This window comes from Echinops telfairi, unplaced genomic scaffold, assembly GCF_000313985.2.
Source record: "Echinops telfairi isolate 266 unplaced genomic scaffold, ASM31398v2 ScPeMD7_9;HRSCAF=40, whole genome shotgun sequence".
In the NCBI taxonomy this organism is placed as follows: domain Eukaryota; kingdom Metazoa; phylum Chordata; class Mammalia; order Afrosoricida; family Tenrecidae; genus Echinops; species Echinops telfairi.
Window position 1 is genome coordinate 7,074,611 of NW_022103906.1, and position 13,873 is coordinate 7,088,483.

Here is a 13,873-nt window from a genome sequence, read left to right on the forward strand (position 1 = left end):
AGGAGATGAGCCAGTCAGGGTGCAGTGTAGCAACAATGAAACATACACCTTTCTTCTAGTTCTTTAATGCTTCTCCTCCCCCACCACTACTATCATGATCCAAATTCTACCTTACAAGTCCGACAAGACCAGAGGATGTACCCTGGTACAGATAGGAACTGGAAGCACAGGGAATCCAGGACAGGTGAACCCTTCAGGACCAGTGATGAGAGTGGCAATACCAAGAGGGTGGAGGGAAGGTTGGGGAGAAAGGTGGAACCAATTACAAGGATCTACATATAACCTCCTCCCTGGTGGACAGACAACAAAATACTGGGCGAAGACAGACATTGGACAGTGTAAGATATGACAAAATAATAATAATTTCTAAATTATCAAGGGTTTGTGAGGGAGGGGGTGAGAAGGGAGGGGAAAATGATATCAAGGGCTCAAGTAGAAAGTAAATGTTTTGAGAATGATGATGGCAACAAAAGTACAAATGTGCTTGAAACAAAGGATGGATTGTGATGAGTTGTATGAGCCCACAATAAAATGATTTAAAAAAAGAATATTTTTTGATAATTTCTTTATTTTGTTAATCATCGTTCTTTGGAATGGGTACAGACAGGAAACTCTTCTGATTAGTTGTCCAAGTTGCTATCTTCTACATTTCCTGGCATAAACCAGTGAGTGCCTGTAGCATTGTATCCATTTCCTGAAATATCTCAATTTGCATTATGCCCCTTTATAGAGCTCTGTTTTTATACAATATCTTCATTGAAACTTGAATTTATTCCTTTGGAACCACCATCCACTGGTGGAACACAACAAATTCATTTTGATAGCATGACTTGATTTCTTTCCAGCTTCTTTAGATGCTCGGTGTCTCATTCAACAGGAACCTCCCGTGACTGCGGGTTACGTGCTAGTTTACCCCATACGCTGGAATGATGCAGGAGTCTGTCTCTGCAAAGCATCACAGCCCTAGGAACTCTAAGGAGCAATTCTCTGGGTTAGAGGTGAGGCATTAACGCAAGGTCAGCAATGTGAACCCACCAGCAGCTCTGACGGGAAAGAGGAGGTCTCCTATGTCTGTAACGATGTACTCTCTCCGAAACACACAGGAGTTTTAAGGATATTCAGAGTTAAGTCAGAATCCAGTGAGGATTTTATTCAGTATTTGAATGTGTCATATTTTCTTTAACACATATGTGTTGTTTATTACTTAATCTCTGTTGTTTAAAATTTAATTTTTCCAACCTTTACTGTTACAAAGAGTGTTTCAAATTACACTCTTACACAAAGTCATTTTCATAATTGTCTAAGTGTTTTCTTATAATAATGATTCAGAAATAAATTTTAGGGCTCAAAAGGGAAGAAACAAATTAAGATCACTAATGTAAATATATGCCAAAATGACATTGTTTTATATCCTCAATAGTATGTCCAGTCAATTCTAGTTTATCCACAATTTTCCCTATAAGGTGTAATATTAATCTTAGTAAATACTGCAAATCGAATAGACAAATTATTATTTTATTTTTGCTTTTAACATTATAGTTCTTTGTAACTTACTGAAGATAGATTAAAATATTTTTAATTCATTGTGCCAGGATTATTCTGAGAGGGGAAATTTGTGTAAATAGTCTAGAGATTTTTAAAATGAGTCATAATTAGAAGTAATATCTTTTTTGTTTTATTAAATTCTGTCTGGTCTTATTACACAAATACCCATTAACAAATATTGAAAGATTAAGAAGAAAATTAGGTATTTATGTCACTTCTGATTTGAGTTACAAAACAACTAGCTGAAAGCTATATTTTCTATTCATTTGATTTTTAAGTTAGATGTATCTTTTAAAGAAAAATAAAAAGACACCCACCTTCACATCGGGGCACGGCAGAACTCCAGACAACGTTTCCGTCTTGCAGGATGCAGGTGATGGACTCCGACCCTTGGGTTTTGACGAAGCCATCATCGCAGTGGAAAGAGACCGAGCTGCCAAGGAGAAACCGATCGCCAAAGCGACGGCCATTGATAGGAATGCCAGGATCATGGCACTCATTCTGACCAAATGCTGGAAACGGAGGGTGAAAACAAAATTCAGTAAATGCTTGAGTATGAATTATTGTACTGAAGAAATGAAGGAAATACAAACTAGTTATGCTGTAATTTATGTTCCACATTTAGCTATATGATTAAAAGTTAAATAATTCATTGATTTAATAGGACCAACAATCAACAGAGAAATAATTTGAGAGAAAGACAAAAAGCACAGATACATGTATCATCTAACTATAATCCCTATAGCACTTTGCACTATGAAAATCAATTTTTATATGCATTTTTAAAATGAGAAGGAATATAGTGGGTGACAGAAAGATAATAGATTAAGATATATCTGGGTTGCAACCTTGGCCTATGCTTTTTATATGAACTTGGGAAGATTACATATTTGAATGATCTGAGCCTACTCATCTTTGTTTGCAAATCAAGATATATCAAACATATATCACAGAATTGCTAAAGCCTTCAATGGAGTAATTGCTGGTAAATACTAACCTAAGTGTTGCACAGTTGTAAGCAATCAATAAATGACAAGTTAGTATAATTTATATTAACATATAATATATACAAAGTACAATATTCTAAAAATGTGTTCTTTTCAGGTTATATGAATGATGTTATATATTTTTTCCTGCTCTTACTTTTATGATTATAAAATATGTGAAGTATCAGTCTTAAAATTCAGCATATATACTTAGAATTAAATGGGATTATGAAAATGGTGTTTGCATACGAGTACTCACTTGTGTACGTTATGTTGAACCCCCTGCCGGTAGTAGAGTGATCAGACTGAAATTCCAAGCGTGCTATGTGTCCACTGCTGGCCAGCTGGGAAGGCACTTCATTACCAGAAAAAGTACCAAGCACAGTTACATCTGAAATGCCATCATCTTTAACTGCAAGGAAGTCAAACTGAGGTTCCACATCAAAATCATTAAAAATGAGGTGAATTCTGCTCCCTGGCTCGGATATAATCAACCACACACAGTTCATGTTGTTCCCATATTCCTCTGGATAGTTTGGTGAGAGAATAATCCCCGAGGGCGCGGTGAAATTGAAGAAACATGAAACTGCGAAAACACAAGAATTCATGTAATAGTTCATATCCAATCCAAAGTATTTGCAAGAAGTGACTGGGTGCTGGCAACTTGGGAAGGAATTCCATGTCTATAAATAATAATTGTTAGCCGTTGACTTTGAAAATGGTAATTCAGGACCATATCATTGCCTTTTTTCTATCTTGCATAGCACAAGCAGAGCCTATACATAATTATTACAGGCTTATTAAAATGATCCTATCAAATTGAGTGAACATTTATGACTAGGGTTCTAATGTCTAGCTATGAATAGCCTGCCTTCAGAGAAGCAGTTATTAATATGAAAACATATTTATGAATCACAGAAACAATTCTCTAAAAATTTAATATTATTTCTAGTCATTATTATCTTCTGCTTTTTCAAGTTTGCTGGGTTTTATTTTACTTTACCCTTTAAAGTTAATCTTTTCTAAGTTCATAATGTTTTTTAGTGATAGGATACATATTCTTAAACTAACAATATTGAAAATTTCAACATGTTCGACTTGGTCAATACAAAGTTCTCTTGAAAATTATTTTTAAGGATGTGTACTTTAGGATATGTAGATGTTTTCTCTTTTGGAGGAAATAAGATTCCTTCTGTGTCATCCAGGTACTGCTATATTTAGTTATAACAACCCCCCCAAAACATTTTACATTGGCTATTGTTAGCCAACAGGCAATTATTTTAAAATTCCAAATCATGTTCCGCTCATGTTTCACCTTGGCAAACAACTCGAGTTTCAAGTGGAAGACAATATAAATCATAAAAAGCCCTCATTGATTATTTATGTCTAATACAGAATATCATCAGAAGCTATTGACTGAAGCTCTGGTATTTTTTATGTACTTTCTAGTACAAAATGTTCAACTACATTTACCTAATAGATGTAATACAATCAATAATTGGTTTTAATTAAGTTGAGAAAGCAGGGAAAATGGTGCTGGAAAATGCTTTTGGGTGTTTCTGGGAAATGAAGCTTTCCTAACTTAGGTTAAAAATGACCCTCCCTAAAGGTCTTGTTTGCTTCTTTCCGTTTCTTCTCCATCACAAGGCAGTTGGGGAACCAGATGGGGTCAAGTCAGAGCACAGTACTCACAGACGCAACTGGGCTTGTTGCCAGACCACTGGTTGTTCTGCTGGCAGGTGATCACTCTCTCCCCCACCAGCTCAAAGGCAGCCTGGCATTCGAAGGTGAGCGTATCTCCATGAAGGAAGCTGCTGCCTGTCCGTTTCCCATAGGCGGGAATTCCTGGGTCTCCACATCCTCCCTTTGCAATTTCTGAAAACAGGAAACAAATTGAAAATCAAAAAAAGGCAGAAGAGATATTTTTAACTTCTCCCTTTAGAACATAAACAAATTGTTATTTCTGCTGGTCTAACCATGATCATTAACAAAGATTTCCTAGTAAATTCATTCAATTCTGAATTACAATAGATCAGGAAAACAGTGTCAATAAAAGCTTGAGAGAAAGGTATTTTGTTTCTTGTTTTTCAGGGATACAAATGGTATAGAGAGATGGATCTTCTAGGTCCATTTTGTGCCTGTTATCAATAGATGTTACTACTAAAATGTGAATATTGATTTTGTTTCATTCTATATGCTTCATTCAATTAAACAAATCAAATGAAAATGTCCCTCTGCAATGGAATATTTCCATTAATATGTTCACTTGAATAATATTCTTTCTCTTAAATTAATGTCAAAAACTATTTGTAAAACAAAAAGAATATATTTATGGTCTTCAGATGAAAAATAATATGCAGAATCCAACCTTGTTTCATTAAAATATAATGTGAGGAATGATGCATACTAAAGAACTTAAACTATAGATCTATTTAAATTTGATCTGTTAGAATTTTTAAAAATATAAAAATTAATACTTGAAATGTGCTATTTATTCACTTAATCATTTTAAAAAGTATCTGGTGAAGGTCATCTATGTCCCAAGTACTACTTAGGTGCTGATAGTAAAGAGAAAGGTGAGTAACTCCTTGGACAAGTATGGCTTTTTCAGACTTTGCTTGCTGTTGTGTGAGCTTCCTAAACTATAAGACAAACCAAACCCACGGCCACTGTGTTTTCGATTCTGACGTAGAAACCCAGCACAGTGTTCAGAAGACTGTAAACCTTCCTAGGAGCACATATCCAAATCTTTCTTTCAGAGTGGCTGGTAGCTTTTAGTTGCCAACTTTGCTGTCAGTAGCCCCAAGGTGAGCCCATGCATCACTAGGGATCCTAGGGAGAGCTTTATTTACATGAAGGCTTCTGTCTTCCACCCAGCCCGTGGGTTTGAGATCTTCCAGTTTTCACGGTGGTGTGAGAGGAAAGAGTATAAACTGGAAACTTCATGACACTTTCTACTTCATAGAAAGTCAATGAGACGGTCAGTGCTGTTTACTTGACTAGGCTGTGATTCTTGTTTGTTCTATAGTACAAAATAATATATTCACTCACGCGATTTAACCTGATGTGATCAACCAGTTAAAAAAGTTATAATAGAGGCTTCCTTATGAATGTAACCTACGTACCTTCAGTATATACAGGAATGTTCTAGTAAAGCTTACACTCTCAATCTTATGTCCTTCTAGGTGCCTGACCTCCAGATCTTGTGATATAAATATGCAGAAGTCTTCAACCAGCTCTTGACTGCAAATTTCAAGTTCCCAGAGTCGGAAAACCCCGGAGCCCACAGAAACCCTCAACCTTGCAGCCCCCGCAACATTGAGAGGCAGCTAAAGCCCTAAGTCGGCCCTCAGTCTATGGATTCATCACTTGCTTTTCCTTACAGTGGTGGGAGCCATTTCCATGAAATTATCTTCTCTTGATAGACAGATATAAAACTATATAGATCCCTCTCTCTATATATATAAACTCATTTTGAATAAAGATGTTTATTGATCCAGTATATTGATCCTTTATATATTTAATAAAGATTAAAGATTATAGCCTTCAGTATGGATCACAACTGAATGTAAAGAAAACCACAAAACTTATAACTGGACTAACAGACAACATTCTAATAATTGGAGAAAAGATTGAAATTCTCACACATTTCTTTTTTCTTGAGTCCACGATCAATGCTAATGAAAGCAGCAATCAGAAATAATGACGCATTGTACTGGGTAAAATGTACGGGGTAAACTCACAAGACCTCTCTAGAGTCTTGAAAAGCAAAGTTGTTATTTTGAGGACTAAGTTGTACCTGACCCAAGCCATGATATTTCTAATTGCTTCCTATGAGTGTGAAAGTTGGACATTGAACAAGGAAAACCAAAGAATTGATGGGTTTGAATTGTGGTGCTGGTAAGAATAGTGGAAGTCCCACAGACTGCCAAAAGGACCATCTAATTTTTCCTGGAAGAAGTCCAGCCAGAATACTCCTTAGAATCAAGGACAGTAAGACTTCATTTCACCTACTTTGGCAATATTATCAGAAGAGACCAGGCCCTGCACAAGGATACCCTGCTTGGTGAAATTGAGAGGAGACACAACAAAGGAATATCTTTGACATGGTGGATGGACACAGTGGCCGCAGCAACGGGGCTGTCCTTCTGTTGTACATGGGTCACTATGAGTAAGAACTGCAGAAAAGCACAGAAAAGACAACAAATGTGTGCGTGTGCGAAATATATGTACATCATTGCATATGTGTGTACTTCAGTTGTTCTGACCTTTCGTTCCTTCTGGAACACAGAGTAAGACAATGACCTTACTGTTCTCTTTCAACCTTCAAAACATGCTTTCGAGCACATTTCTAGGTGCCAGGGTGCTATGTTCAAGTATAAGTACAATCTTACCATTATGTGATTTATAGTTTAGAAATTATAACAAACTGTGATAAATAGACATCCTGAACTCTTTGTGAATAAACATCTCATCAACATAATTCTAGATGAATAATAAGCAAAAAAACTAAGGTATACAAATGAAAGCTAAAGAAGAAACATATTCTGTTCTTTACATAAGTGTTGTGCCATTCTTCTTCAGAGTGCTTACCATCTAGGCAGGAGTAACGGCACCTAAACTTACGTGGTAGTTACGTTTGGCCCAGAGCAATAAAGGCCCAGTCGAAAGGCAATAATCACAGAGATGTCCAAATTTAAGGACAAATCAGGAAACCCATTAGAATTGTTACACTACTTCTTCACTAATAAACTTTTCCCTACTAGGCTCATTCCATACCTTTCCCATTTTAATTTCCATTTTCTTTAAGTAACACCCACTAGTATTAGTCCTTCAATTCTTATGAAAAAATCCAAAAGGAGATAAAGAAAAAGTCCTTTCATCTAGAACTTTAGTTAGGATTGGTACTTAACTTACCTAGCTATTTATTATCATAACAAATGAAATATTTGAACACTTTAAGGTTCATATATAATGTGCATGTTTATATAATGACTAAATATTTTTAGAATTAGAAGCCATTGCATTTTGAAAAGAATGAGCCATTTTTAATTACAGGGAAGTTAAAAAAAACCCCAGACTCCTCCTTTGTCTTGCTTTCAGTAGTTTAACTCCAACCTTGTCTATGGGAAACTCTGTACACAAGCAATTAAAAATTCTGAAATTCAGAATTACCCAGTGCTTTCCAATAAGCAACTTAGCTACACTGTGAAGAACTTGACTCGAAATAGTGGGCAGAAGCCAATGTCAAACAAGGGCCTGAACAATACCTGAATGACAACGACTCATTGAGCTGCACCACATAGATGTGCACACAGTCTAGTAGACAAGAAAGGTTTAAACAGTGAGCATTCTTCTGAGAATCATGATTGGGTTATAACCCAAATGTAACCATGCTTCCCCAACAAAAAGGAACCCTAGTAGTGGTGTTAAGCATCTTTAGACTGCTCACCACAAGGTTGTCAGTTCAAAACCTCTCAAACCAAGATAAAGATGAAGTTATCTGATTCCGTAAAGCTTTTCAGCTTCAGAAACCCTCCAGAGGATTAGCCGGGGCTCCTCGCAGTGCATTGCCTTCATCAAACACACCTTTTCTGTCTCCACACCCCTAGGACTGGGGAAGCATTATAAATCTAGACATCAGAGGAAGCTTTCCTAACCTCCGACACTAAGTAATCATTAAATAAATATGCAACACAAATGGTATCTAAAGAAAAAGTTATCACATGCTTAGTTTTTAGAAAATAAAGTATAAATAAGATGGCTTTTTTAATATTCTCTGTTGGATAAATTAGGAGTTAAATATTTAAAGATAGTGATAAAAGGAAATTCCATTTCAGATAAAAAATGTGAGGTATTACTAAAACAGTTTTAAGTAAATGTGATAATTTTATATATAGCCTGGTTATAATAGGTACCCAGTTGTTTGTTCAAACAGTAGTTTAGTTATTGTGCAGATGTTTGATACACATGGTTAACATTTACAATCAAATGACTTGAAGTAAAGGAGACCATCAATATAACAAGAATGTTATTTGGCTTCATCCAATCAGTTGAAGGTCTTAAAAGAAAAAAAATGAGGTTACCTAAAGGAAAACATTTCTGTCTGAAAGCTTTAATACAGAAATCCTGTCTGCACATCTAGCCTGTAATCCTGCCTTGTAGATTTCAGATTGACTGGCTCCCAAAATAGTGCAACCTAATTACTTCATGTGTTTTATACATATGAAGAAACTTCCAGACATTTGTGGGAAAATTGAATTTATACATAAATATATTCACACACATATATATACATGTGCGCACACACATATGGGCTCAACAGAGTTCATGAAAAACTTATTATTTTTCAATTCCATGCTTCCATACATTTTTGAATCTCCCACGTAACGTCGTAACATGGGGCTTCCATCAGTCTGAACCTACCCCATGGCCACTGATTTCTGTGAATTGACATTATAAATATATAAAAGGCAAACCGATTTCTCCCAACTATCTCTGAAGTAATATGACCATTTTCTTCTGTGTTTTCTCACATGGTCTATATTTCTCAGACGTAGGAAGATATTTAAAAATATTTTCAAGACATTTTATCCAAATTTGAAATTTAAAAAAATACCAGCACAATTTTAAGGATACTTTCCACACTGGTAAAGATTCTTGTTGTGATATTAACAATCTAAAATAGGGATTAAATTACTGAATCTTCTTAATAAACAAAACAAAATGGGATTAAGTCATTTCCATTCATATCCAATTTTGTATTTTTATGAAAACCAATAATATATAGACGTAAAATCTAGCAACCCAAACCACAAACTATCATTTTAGCTTTTTACTGATGAGTGAATTTCATTCTGTCTTTGTCATGTATAACCCAGGAATAGTGCAATTTCTTCTAGTGCCTTTGGTATCCTCTTGTTCAGCCTTTGCATCTGCTGCAAATATTTTCACGCAGCTCCTCTTCCCTGTCACTGATCCCACAGCCTGACTAACTTTGAACGCAGACGGCCAGCCCGTCCTCTGGGAGAGTGTTGTCTTACGCTCTCACAGCGCCTTCTTTTTACCTTGCTTTGCTCTCGGCTTGCTGCTCTGCATTATTGTCTGTGATTTAGTGTAAACCCTGAGAATATAGTAACTCAGCCTATGTTGCTATCAATTAAATATGCAGTGCCTATTTAAGCAACCAACACAGGCCAGACCTTTTAAAACTTTAATGAACACCACATATTTCTTTACTTATATGTGCATTGCATATACATATATGCACATATGTAATGTATTTCCTTAATCCATTAGATTTCTCACTCAGGCACTCATAAGATATTGATCTAAAGTGGGTTAAAATAATATTGATGTATTTATAAAGAAGTAAAAGCTGTGTGTATCAATATGCTAAAAGGCTTTTGGCATTTTGATGAAGCCTGGTGGCTCTAAGGATCTGGTAGTGGACTGGGCTACACAGCGGGCTGGAAACTGCGGGTCAGCGGGCACAGCTCAGTTTCGTTCCTTGAGTAAAGCGTGGTTCTCTGCACCAGTAAAGACTTGAACCTCAGGAACCCACAGGGGCACTTCTACTCTGTCCTACAGGGATGCCAGGAGTCTGCGGCGGCTTGATGATAGAGAGAGAAAACTATTTTGGCCCTCCTTCTGTCCTGAGATTAGGACATATTGAATAAATAATAAAGGCTGATGTAAAATATTATATAAATATAAAAGGAAATTTATCCACCTAGTTACTGGTTACCTAAATCTATTTGGTTTGGTAATAGAAATCCTACTAATTATATCTGTTTTAATGTAGAATTTAATTCACAGAAGGCATGCTTATCCTTTTATAGGGTTAGGTAAAAAACATTTTATCAGACAAAATCTGAATTGGATATCATGCTTATTTCTCAATATTACCATAATTGGACAATAGCACAAACAGTTTTGTCCATTTAAACCTTTTAAAATTAAGAATTATTTCCCTATACTTGTTGTTTAAGATTTTTTGTGGTTAGATGCTAAGCTGCAATTGAAGACCAGAACACACTGCCCAGTCCGCTGCCATGCTTCCTGAGCCCCCTTCTGCACTTCCTGTGTCCTTCAGCTGCCACTGTCCCCAGAGCCCCTGTGTCCTCACCTGGAATACCTATCTTTAGGGACAGCTCCCTCTTGAGAACATGACCAAAGTCTCTCCCTCCTTCTCTCTGCTCAGGCACATTCTGATTACCCTTCCAACACAGATTTGTTCGTGATATGAAAAATCCTTGAAATATTCATATTCTTAGCCAACACCAAGGTGAAAGGCACGAGTTTTTAGATTGGGTTTTTAATGTTATTTTGTCATTGGTGATGTTTCTCCTAACTATGAGGCAATTGAAAACACCTTGTGGCTTGAGTTAGCCACACCTTAGTCCTCAAGTGACCTCTTTATTCTTCAACAGTTTAAACATTTTGCAGCAGATTTGCCAAAAGCCATCTGTGGTTTGATTTCTTTACTGCTGCTTCCATGAACATTTCTTACGGATCCAAGTAAAATGAAATCTTTGAAATTGTCTATCCTTTTTTCTGCTTACAATGGAAGTGCAGTTGTGAAGATTTCGGTTTTCTTTGTGTTGATGGCTAATCCATAACGAAGGCTGTTTGTAGTCTGTGATATTCACCAGGAATACATGTGTCTCAAGTCCTCTTCACTTTGAGCAAGCAAGTAGAAAGCACATATTTTGAGAATGATGATGGCAACAAATGTGCAAATGTCCTTGACACAATGGATGTGTGTATGGATTGTGATCAGTTGCATGAGCCCCCAATAAAATGATTTATATATTTTAAAAATTGCATCAGCGGCATATTTCAGGTTGTTCTCACGTCTTCCTCCAATCCTGATGCTGTGTCCAGCTTCCTGCATTATTTGCCCATAAAACAAATTGAACAAATTTGGGGAAAGCATACATTCCTGGCATACATCTTTCCTGATTTTAAGCCACACATACCCTCTTATTTTGTTAGAATGACTGCTTCTTCCTCTTTGTGCTGAATTAAAGTTGAGAGAGGGAGAGAGCATAAAAACTAACAGGGTTTTAACTACAAGGGGGTACACAAAGACTGGGATTTTTTTCAATGCTATGTATGTATGTATGTATTAGAAATAACCTTATCACCTTCAAAGTACTCTCCATTACATCTCACATATTTGTCAAATCTGCAATTCCATTCTTGGAAACATTTTTCAAACGCTTCTATTTGAATGGCTGACAGCACCTCTTCTGTTTTTCTTCACATCTTCTACTCCTCAAATCACTGTCCTTTCAAGTCCCTCTGCATGCGTGGAAAAAAAGAAGTCACACGGAGCGAGATAGGTGAATAAGGTGCATGAGGCAAGAAAGACACACTGGTTTTTGCCAAAAACTGGTGTACTGATATGGCTGCATGAGCAGGTGCATTGTCCTGATGGAAAAACCAGTCTCCCATCTGTCATAAACCAGGCCTTTAGTATTGCACACTGTTATGCAATCTATTCAGAGCCTCTACATGGAAAGCTTGATTAACCTCTACATATAAATCTTGATACATACACTATGAGTGGACATTTTCATCCTTTAGGGAAGTTGACAGATATCCAGAATGAGGTTTGTCATCAATCAACATTTTACCTTTTTTGAAATGAGAAAACCACTTGTACACTTGAGTTTTTCTCAAAGTGCTGTCCTTGTGAGCTGTGTTCAACATCGCAAGAGTTTCTGCAGCATTTTTCCTGAGCAGACAACAAAATTTCCTGGCCCCAAGCTGTTTTCTTAAATCAGCCATCACACAAAAAAACGAGGTTTGAGCAGAAGTGTTTTACCATAAAATCCACTATGACCAGAGAGAAGTTTCCCAGGTGTCACCACTGAGTGCATTAACTCAGAGTGAGTTGCTTGATGCTCATTTAGTGGGAAAAATGCTGAGGTAGTTGGTTCATTGTGCCAACCTGGCCGATAAACACTTGTGGGGTTAATTGAAGGGCAGAGAGATAAACGGCTCACTGAGCCTCACCTTTCAAATTCTTGGGTCTCTTGCTTTCTGATGGTCGGACCAGGGTACAGCTGCCTTAGCCAGTTCCCTGCTTCAGCTTGCCAGGCTCACTTCCTGCAAGACATCCCCATGGAGAAGCCCTGTGGACCTACCCCGATGCAGCTCTGGGTGCTGGAGCAGCTGTGTGGAGACCCCTGCCAGCGCTGAGATGCTTACACATTCACTGACTTGGCTTTCCTCCTGCAGTCGGCATCATTATGCGTGTTTTGTGAGATGGAGGAGGACTTTGTAGATTGGTGTCCGACATATGGGCTAATGTTGGACTTGTGGGCTTGGGCAGCACTGGGTTGGGGTGCTTTCTGAATGTGCACTTACCCTTTATATAAAACTCTTTATACATATGAGTTTCTATGGATTTGTTGCTCTAAATTACCCAGACTAACACAAATGCTTACTACAAAAGCTGCACTCTGCCCAGAGCAATTCCAGTTTTTCTTGGGTAGCCCCTCATATACTTACTACTGTGTGGTGGGGGTCACCATGGATAAAAATATGACAAAGATCAGTAAATAGTTTCATTTACGTGCTGGGAAAAACTGACATAGCAATAGTTTTTATGCAAGTATCTACATTGCACCTGCTCTTGGGTTAATTATCATTTTTCTGAGCTCTGTTTTATGAATCTCTGAAAATAATGTATGTCCCTTAACCATATTTATAGAGTTATTTTTTTGCACATAGATATCAATCAAAATATTTTTTTTCCTTTAGGAAATTTTTCTGATAATTTCTCCATAGGGGAAGCTCACAAAATATATCGTTGACAAGAGCTTCCAATATTATTGGAAAATGTATGGATACAGTGCCATCAGAACACTTTGAAAAAAGTGAAGCCTCTATTGACTAGTTCCTTTTCTGTTGTGATCTGTCCCATCAATGTGAGAAATACCCAGTTGTTAGTACGGGGACCTAGTTTTGCAAAACTATGTGCAAGCATGCTTAATTATGGGATTGAGGGGAAGTTTCTGTAATTCACATAAAATACAGTATTTACTTTTTATGCATATGTGCCATGGCTGACTGAAACAAAAGTGAGATGCTTTCAAAGGTGAAGTAATATTTGAGATGGGTCTGGAATAATATGGGCTCTGTGTTTCTTTCCCCTTCCTGAAATACTGACTCCTAGGAATTCTGACCTATGTAACTACAGAAATGAACTATTTCTCTTGCTCGTCTCTCTTGTCACATACAGATTACTAGGGTATCAGTTTTCTAACTCTATGTTCACCACGTATGAGTCATTATAAGTGCCATTGCCAGTCAGAGTTTTATTTGCTGTG

General features: G+C 37.0%; 1 protein-coding gene across 1 annotated transcript in view; it reads right to left on the reverse strand.

The window, feature by feature from the left end:
* Positions 1-13,873, reverse strand: part of CSMD1 (CUB and Sushi multiple domains 1) — a 2,262,799-nt gene that overhangs the window by 477,978 nt on the left and 1,770,948 nt on the right. The window contains exons 13-15 of the mRNA XM_045286696.1: positions 4,224-4,406; positions 2,791-3,117; positions 1,863-2,057 (exon numbers count right to left, since the gene is read on the reverse strand). Coding sequence (XP_045142631.1) covers positions 1,863-2,057; positions 2,791-3,117; positions 4,224-4,406 — 705 coding nt within the window. The remainder of the gene's footprint in view (positions 1-1,862; positions 2,058-2,790; positions 3,118-4,223; positions 4,407-13,873) is intronic.